The sequence below is a fragment of the Condylura cristata genome, unplaced genomic scaffold (genome assembly GCF_000260355.1).
Source record: "Condylura cristata isolate star-nosed mole 26May11 unplaced genomic scaffold, ConCri1.0 scaffold00024, whole genome shotgun sequence".
NCBI lineage: Eukaryota > Metazoa > Chordata > Mammalia > Eulipotyphla > Talpidae > Condylura > Condylura cristata.
The window spans coordinates 9028183-9037540 of NW_004567125.1; the positions used below are offsets into that span (position 1 = coordinate 9028183).

At 42.7% G+C, this 9358-nt stretch overlaps 1 protein-coding gene across 1 annotated transcript; it reads left to right on the forward strand.

Annotated features, from left to right (window-relative positions):
• Positions 1 to 440: 440 nt before the first annotated feature.
• APCS (amyloid P component, serum) lies at positions 441 to 1220 on the forward strand. The gene is made up of 2 exons (XM_004688364.1): positions 441 to 504; positions 613 to 1220. The coding sequence occupies exons 1-2, from the start codon at positions 441 to 443 to the stop codon at positions 1218 to 1220; spliced, it is 672 nt and encodes a 223-aa protein (XP_004688421.1).
• Positions 1221 to 9358: the final 8138 nt, after the last annotated feature.

Here is a 9358-nt window from a genome sequence, read left to right on the forward strand (position 1 = left end):
ACAGAAGAACAGAAGACCACTCTCAGAACTCTGAAAGGCAGCTGCTCCCACGTGCAGGGAGACTCACCATGGCTCAAGGGCCCCCTGGAACTGGGATGAAACAGCATTCCCCACCCCCGCATGCTGATGTGGTCTCTCTTCTCATGAAAACACCACAGTATTCCAGTCTCCCATTCCCGGAACCTCAGGCCAGGTGTGGCTCTGCCTGTAACTGTAACTAATGAATAAATCTCATTGATCTTGCAGCCGGGCCCTCCCCTGCCTCTGATTGCTGCACAGGAAAAAGTGGGCTGGACAGTCATTTCTACACAGTGTGCTCTTCACTCCACCTCCTCACGCATAGGTACAGATAAAACAGAGGTCCAAGAGTGTGACTCTCAAGGCTTAGTCAACAGCCCCCTCATTGCCTGTCTCCTCATCCTAGGCTTCTAGGCCAAGACATGGACAAGCTGCTGCTCTGGGTGTCTGTCCTCACCACTCTCCCTGGAGTCCTTGCTCAGACAGGTAAGGTGGTCAGGTATGGGCCAGGAGCCAGAGATGGAAAAGGTAGACTGTGGGATACCTTTTCGCTGAACTTATGTTGGTCATTATGTTGCTGTCTCTGTTCCACAGACCTCAGCGGGAAGGTGTTTGTGTTCCCTAAAGAATCTTCTAGTGACCATGTGAGCCTAATCGCAGAGCTGGACAAACCGCTACAGAACTTTACCCTGTGTCTTCGAGCCTTTAGTGACCTCTCCCGTGGCTACAGCCTTTTCTCCTACAATGTCCAGAAGAAGGATAATGAGCTACTACTTTTTAAAGAAAAAGATGGACACTATAATCTATACATTGGTAAAACCAAAGTCACTTTCAAAGTTGCAGAGGAGATCCCTGCCCCGGTGCACCTGTGTGTCAGCTGGGAGTCCTCCACTGGCATTGCTGAATTTTGGGTCAATTCAAAGCCTTTGGTAAAAAAGGGGTTGAACCAGGGTTACTCTCTGGGAACTCAGCCCAAGATCATCCTGGGCCAAGAGCAGGATTCCTATGGAGGAGGGTTTGATAAGAGCCAGTCCTTTGTGGGAGAAATAGGGGATGTGTATATGTGGGACTCTCTGCTGACCCCAGATGAGATCAAGACTTTGTATCACAACGGCTACCTTCGCCCCAACATCCTTAACTGGAAGGCTCTGAAATATGAGAGGAAAGGCTATGTCATCATCAAGCCCCGGGTGTGGAGCTGAGGTCCTCAATCAATAAGAACATTTGAAAATAAAAAGAGCAACAACTTAAGAAATCTGCTTGCGACAGATTGAGATATAGACACTAAAGCCTATGTCTCTCTCTTTCTTCTTTGAATTTCTTGTCCACATATATGCCTAATTAAAAAATACCATCTTATGCTACCTGCATTTGTTTAGTGCTTGACAGTTCCAAACATTTTCCCTTATATCTATTTATTTGGTAATTGGTGCTTCATTATCCACAATAAATAAATAAATGAGGTGACAAAGCATGGGGAGGGAAAGCTTTAAGTAACTAAAAAGATGCATCCCATAACGAGGACTCAGGAGTAGGGGCAGGGGCTACATTTAGAAGGTATTCATAATTCTTTCTTTTTTTTTTTAACCAATTCAAAATGTATGTAGGATAGCAATAGGAATGTATGTAGGATAGAAAGTTTTAAGTTTAATAGAAACTTGGGTTTATAGCCACAAATCAATCATGAAGAGGTCTGAGATTATGCCAAAGAGAAAACTAAAATGAAATAAGCAAACAATTGTTGAGAAACTGAGAACAAGTAATGAGACCGAGAAAAACTAGAAGAAGCAGGAATGAACACTAAAAATATATCAGTCTGGGATCATTTTGCATAAAGGCAAACATGACTCTTTACTTTTTTTTTTTTAAAGATTTATTTATTTGTGCATACAGAACTTGGGTACAGGCCAGAGGTGCAGGGGCAGTGAGAGGCTTCACCAGAGACAGAGTGGGGAGCAGAACAGGCAGACTGTAGGAGAACACTGCTGAGGGAAGCAGCAGGCGGGTCAGGAGAGGTCTGCCACGCCATGTAGGATCCCTCCAGGGCAGGCGGGGATCGAACTCAGGCGGAAGTGGCTTTATCTTCTTGGTGCTGTGCTTTAACCCACTGCGCCACCAGGGAGGGCCCCAAACATGACTCTTTTCAACAATCCCAGTGGCACTGTACATAGTTTGAATTTGATCATCTATCTTGACATAAGATGATTCACCTCTATGAAATACAGTATTCCTTAAAAAAAAAAACTAAAAATAGAAACACCATAAAATACAGCAATATTACTCCTCAGTATTTATCCAAAGAATATGAGGACACTAATTTGAAAACATATATGCACACTTATGTTCATAGCAGCCTTACTCACAGTAGCTAAGACATGAAAACAACATAAGTGTCTGTCTATAGATGACTGAGTAGAGAAGTTGTGGTATACATACTACCTGGAATATTACTCAGCTGTTAAAAAGATGAAATCTTGTCTTTGAGATAACAGAGATGGAACTTGAGGTGATTGTGCCAATGAAAATAGGTTAGAAAGTGAAAGAAATGATCAGATGATTTCTGTCATATGTGAACTATAAATAATCAAAACCACCAACCTAAAAAAAACCATAACAAAAAAAATACTGAGACTGAAAAACATGGTGGTAATGAAAAGGGGAGGAGTAGAGAAGTGAGGGGAAAAGGAATCGTGGGGAAAATGGCATGAGAATGTTGGTGGTAGGTGAAGTGAGACTTACACACATAAGGAGGTACAAAGCTATACTCCCAAAAATTATATTGTAAATCAATAAAATTACATTTTAAAATACTGAAAAATGATATAGGTGAATTAAAAAATAAATTCATTATTATTCTTAAAAAAGAATATCGCTCACATGAAGCCCTAGTTTGAAACACTTCTGTGTACCCTCACCTCATACAGAATATAATTCAAGCACTTTACTGTGGCATTGGCCTCCAAAACAAGATCCCACCAGATACATTTCTTTGCACAATAACTACCACTCTAATAAAATAATTGCCAGGTATTTATTAGTGGCCACTTTTTCCCAGTATTATGAAGACCATGGAGCATAGTACCTAGAACAACATGTGAGTAACCTTCTCCAAACACCAAGGACCCCAAAGGGAATTTCACTGCATCCAGGAAATAAGACAGATTTTGCCAACTAATAATTGTACCAGCATCCAGTAAATCAAAGAGATAGCATCCAGAAGTGATTGAAAGGCAATCAAACTCATGGGCCCACTCTCCAAGGTAGAAGGGAGGTCGACACCAGTAAAGGAAAATAGGGATGAATCTGGGAACTCCACAAGGATCAACAGGGTTGGTGTGGAAGAGCAGGTAGAATCTGAGGAGACTACTGAGGTATTAAGATAAAGCCGCAGGTGCTTCCTAAGAACTTTCAGTCTCATCTCTACTGTGGTAGAAACCATGCTGAACATGCTAGACAGAAGATTTAACGACATTGGAAGATGGTTTCCAATTGCCGGTTAATGACTTAAGACTTAAGCTTAATCGTCTCTTTAAGTGTGTGTATTGTTCAACACCAGCCTCTCTGGGACAGAACACACTCCTACCAGAGCACACAGACATTACCCTCCCTTGCCTTGTGCTCAGAAACACTCTGCTTTTGTTTAAGAGCCCCTCGACCAAGGACCCTAGAACAAGCTGAAGAAAGGAAGCCAATGTACCCACAAGTGACATCATCCCATCACTGAATTATTTACTGAGCCAGGGCTCTTTACCAGGCTCTGTGCCAGGTGCTGAAAACCCAAACTGAGTGAGATCATGATGATGGCTTCTTTGGAATTTATGTTCTAATATGCTTGTGTCATCTTAACATAGGTTCCTCCAACAATAATTAGCCTGTGCTATACTCCTAACTTACATCTAGGCTTTCACCTAGCTCGGGTTGCTATCATGCTCCTCCTCTCAACTCTACCAGAGTTAGAATTATTGTTTATTCTTGGTGATAATTTGCAGCTTTTCTGCAGCTCTTACAACCTAGTGTGTATCAAGTCTCATGGTTTGGGGACCTTCTGCTCCTTGGGATGGCTCTCTGGGGCAAAATCCAAGATGACCACACGTTAGCCCTTTCTTCTACATGACCAACCCCTCCTCCAAAAGAAACACTCATGCATCCCTTGTCCCCACAGATGCTAGGGATCCAGGGTGACCTTAATGCAGACATCTTCCTACTTCTTCAGTTTAGCTTTTTCATATCTTTGAATCTCCCAACACAAGGAGGGTATTACGAGCTTTCTTAGCAATTCCCTGGAAACACCCTCAACAGGCTTGAAGCAAAAAAAGCAGGAAAACAATACTCATCCTTTCAGGATGTCAGAACATGACCCATGACTTTCCCAAAACAACAACTGCAAAGTTTCTCCAAAGTTCTTTAGAGACGTTCATTCTTATCCCTACATTCTGTCTGCTCTACACAACTTGTCCTGGCCAAGGGTCACAACCATTCTTGAGTTGGTTCTTAATCATTTCCTTTGAGCATACTTCACACAAGTAAATCTGTGTCATGCTCTTTTTTATTATCTAATATCTATCATATCGTGACTGTTCCGGCTATAGAAAGAACAGTTCCATTTTAACATCATTAAAATAGAAATGGGATTTCTGGTGACTTGCTTTGGGCATTTTTCTGAGGGATAGTGGTTGTCACAACAAAGAGAGCAGCAAAAGTCATGGAGAAAACTACTTGGGTCCTTCAGCATCCAGAAGGAAATGAAAGGGCCTGGAAGGCATGATGACCCAGGAGCATGATTGGGTTGTGATTTACTACCAAAGATCTGGAAGACTGCCATTCCCCTGCACTTGTCCTGGGCTGGTAGAAGCTGGGGAACATGAATTGCATAATATTGCAAATGTGGTTAGACTTGGAGTCATCTCGAATAAGAAGGGCAATTTTTGAGCTTCTACCACATATGACGACCTGGCTCTTCTCTGTGTAGCTAGAGAAAAGTAGGTTGGAGCATCTAGCCAGAGGAAAATAGGAACTCTTTTATATATATTTATATATGCACACACACATACATATACACATACATATAAATAAAATTTATAAAATCTGTGCATATATTGCAGTGTGTGTGTAAAATGGAATTGCTCAGAAAAGTTTGTAGAGAAACCAACTTTTCCTTGGTGAGAGAGCCGCAGCTTTCTTTGTTTTAATAGGAAATTCAGTGGGGAGATCTGAGCTCAAAGCAATCCCTGTATTTGGGACATACCAGTTTAAATTTGAGTTGGAATTAGGGTGAAAAGATGTTTCCACTCATCTTTGCACAGGAACACTGTGTGGTCACATCTGGAGAGCAATAGGGCCTCGTAGATCTTTGTGGCACTTTCAGTACTTTAGAAAGAAAAAATACCCAAGTCTCTTTAGAGAACAAAAGTAGATCATGAACTGAGTCATCCTTAATCCTCCCCTGGACAGGACTAAAGAGGCAACTCACTTATAAACTAAACTTTACTTTAGAGAGGTGTTCCAGAATTTCTCATTTAGGTTTCTTCTGGCTGTGGTCATTCTCATGTGAGTCCAATATGGACAATGCCTCCAGCACCACCAACAGTGCCAGCAGCACACAAGACACATGATCATCACCTACAGACACAATTCCAGACCAAAACTAATATCACTCATAGATCGACTGATAACCATGGTCTCCAAGGGAAGACTCCAACCAGGTCTGAAGTGAAGGGGAAATATCAAACACATCACCCAGAGCTCCAGCGGTACAGTAGCATCTCTAGTATCCTGGTGGTGTTCTCAGGAGGGTTGAATGTGGGCACATGCATGAAGGACGCACTCAATACTTGTTCAGGCACAGTGTGACTGCTAGCTGTGGTGATAAAGACAGTAGAGTGAGAAGGGCCACCTGAAACTTCCAAACATCTCTCTTAGCCTCTTGATATGTTCTTACAAAAAAAAAAAATCCCACCTGACCTTGCCCATGTAGGTCTCCTGCTGGAGACAAAACATAAATTCTTCCTATGGACAATGAAGGGCACCAACATTGACTTTTACACAAATGCGTTTTCACCAATAATCAAGCAGAGAACACTAACAACATGAATTAAAAGAACAGGGAGTGCTGTGTGAGACTCAGCACACCATTATCTGAGCTCACTAAGTAGGTCCCTGCCTATAGGAGAGCAGAGCTTGAAAGTGTTCCTTGCATGATTCAGGTGAAATGAGATCTCCTGGCTCATATCTGAGTTCTCACTCCATGCAGACCCACAGAATGCACAGTAACTCTCTTACAACCCACAGGACATGAGTACTCAACAGAAATCTACCCAAGGGTCACTTTAAAGTCTGAGTCTAAAGAGCAGCTCCTCTAAGGGCAAAGCTAACATGGCCAGGGTGCCTGTGTCCCCTTACATTTCAGCCAGAGTCCAATGAATGTAAGTGACCAAATGATCTACCAAGATTGGCCTAGAACCCAGTAAGACTGAGCTTTGAAAGTCACTAAGATTCTGCATTCCCTGTTAGCACAAAACAATGTCAGTTTTCTCAACACTGTAGTGATCTCTGGTAAACAGTCATGATCAGCCGTATGCTATCAAACCAGAAGAACACAAGTAGAGTCATAGAGTCAAGAAAGGCTCTTCAGGACATGCGGAGGTATAGACCAAAGAAAGACATCATTCCAGTGTTTATTCCAATAGTTCATTATAAGCATCTGTTTTTTTCTTATAATGAGACTTTTTAATACCCTTAAATATATATTCACAAATATATTATCCATTGAAAATATGAATATATCTGAGCTATTAGTGTAAGTCTTTTTCTTTTTTTTATATACAAAGAGGATTATTACACATTATACACAACCCAGTTCAAATGACTTTAATTTTTTTATTTAAATGTTTATTATTTACTTTTTTACATCATTCTTCACTTTGTACATTTTTGCATCTCAGTTGTAAGCCCTGGGGACTTCCCACCACCACTGGATTGAGCTGGAAGGGATCATGCTTGGTAAAGTAAGCCAGAAAGGAAAAGAAAAATCCCGGATGGTTTCACTCATAGCAGGAGTGTAAGGGATCAGAAGAAAAAAAGAATTGTAATACAGTAAAAATGAAAAACAAGAACTATAAACCAGAGACATTCTATAGGGGTGGAGAAGGGAATAGGATCAAAACTGGGGTGGGAAGAGTGCACGGGAATATGGGGACAGCATCTGTTTCTTAAGAGTCGACCCCTCAATTCCTAGCTCCTTAGATCTACCTAGAACGGAAAGGAAAAGACAGTAGGTAAAGTCTGGCAAGAAGAAATTATCATTATTCTTTTAACTGCACAGAAAACATAACTACAGATGCTTAGCCCACCTTGAACATGTAAATTATTAAAGCAAAGATTCTTTTTCTAGGCACAGATTTTGCTTATGAAGATTTAGACATCTATAAGTGCCCAGGGATTTTTTCAGTTTCTTCCCTTTACAAATGGTGTTTCCTTTACACCCTCAAATTGTATTTCTCCCCTCCATTTTATTGTTCTTTTTCCTCTAGTAGGAATACTGCCTTCATGACTGAAATTTTGATGCATGAGCACATTTCAGTATTCTCACTACCCCACGGGGCTTTATCCTTCTGGAATGTATAAATCATTTTGAAAGCTCCTTTCTGTTCTGTATGGTGCTTTTAAGATCATCTACTGGTCTGTCCCTTACACAGAAGCCCCTTAGCGTGCAGCCACAGAGAGTGGCTAGATGTGGGACATGGAAAGTCTGCAGCTCCCCTGACCAGCTGCGGTCACCTCTGTCTGGGCAGATTCAAAACAGCAACCAGTCAGAACAAGGAGGTGGCCATCTGGTGCTAAAACAGTCCTTAGGGTCATTGACATGCGTCCCAACTGCTGAGAAATCACCCCAAGTCAGTAGCCACCAGCGGCACCCACCCACTGACTACTCACCCCTTAGCTGCATGTTCAGTGCAGCACCTCCTCTTCCTCCCTGAGGTCAGCACGGCATCTACCACCACCTGACTTCCTCTGAGTAAGGTGTAAAACATCCAGGGAGGACTCACTGGGTAATTTACTCCCACATCCCATATCTCCTCATCTCTTTCACTTGGGCTCCCCCACTTCTAGAGACAGTGACAGTCCTGAACTTGTCATCTGAGTTATAAATTCCACTGCAGTAACAACTCTGGATTGCTTGTGCACTTCAAAATGAGAGAGCTTTTACAGTGAGAGAGGTAGGTAGGCAATCAGCCTTAATCTATGAGGGCTGCCTAAGGTCCCCGGGAGATAACAAGGGAGTTGCACACACAGTAAACTCCTATGGGAGTGGAATGGGGCTGGGAGGCACATGGGGTCCACGAAGTGTACTCCATGAGGAGCACCCCAGTTATTGCAGGATTCCTGTTTGTTTTAGCTAAAAAGAATGCTGAGATTTCAGGGGTTTGGAGAGACAGAAGCAAGACCTACGGTGGCCCCCTGACACCCCCACCCCATGGTCTCACCTCCCACACCACCCACCTTTCTTACACAATTACAGAAATAGCTCTGCTCTAAAAGGCTGTTCTGAGCTGATCTGAGCTTCTTTATGCATTTGTGCCCAAGTTTGAAGAATATTTTGTCTTCAGCTATCCCTTTATCATCCGTTCGGTTCAACTCCATGAGCACCCAAGCAATCAAGTTATTCTTTTTCTGCTTCTTCCTTCACAGCTTATTGGTCCATATTCCCCAGTCATCAGGCATCCTGCTAAACTTTTTTTTTTAAGATTTATTTATTTATGCATACAGAACTGGGGTACAGGCCAGAGGTGCAGGACCAGTGAGAGGATTCACTAGAGACAGAGAGGGGAACAGAACAGGCAGATGGAGGAAGTATGCTGCTGAGGGGAGCAGCGGGTGAGACAGGAGAGGTCTGTCGCGCCATGTGGGTCAGCGCCGGGCCCTGGGATTGAACTCATGCTGAAATGGCTTTAGCTTCTTAGTGCTGTGCTTTAACCCACTGTGACACCAGGGAGGGCCCTCAACTTTTTATATATTGGAAGAAAGCTGGGCCTCCTGGATCGTACAAGGGGTTAAGTCTCAGCACTGTGAAGCTGTCCACAGCCACTGCAGCATGAGTTCAATCTTGGTCAGGGAGCTGACCCACATGGCACAGCAGACCTCTCCTGTCTCACCACTGCTCCCCTCAGCAGTGTGTTTCAGTAGATCTGCCTGTTCTGCTCCCTACCCTGTCTCTGGAGAATCCTCTCACCCCTGTACCTCTGGCCTCCCCCACAGCTCTTGAATGCTCAAGGATGACAAGTGAAATGAAAAAATGTACAAAATGAAGAATGATGTAAAGAAATAAATCAATTTAAATTAA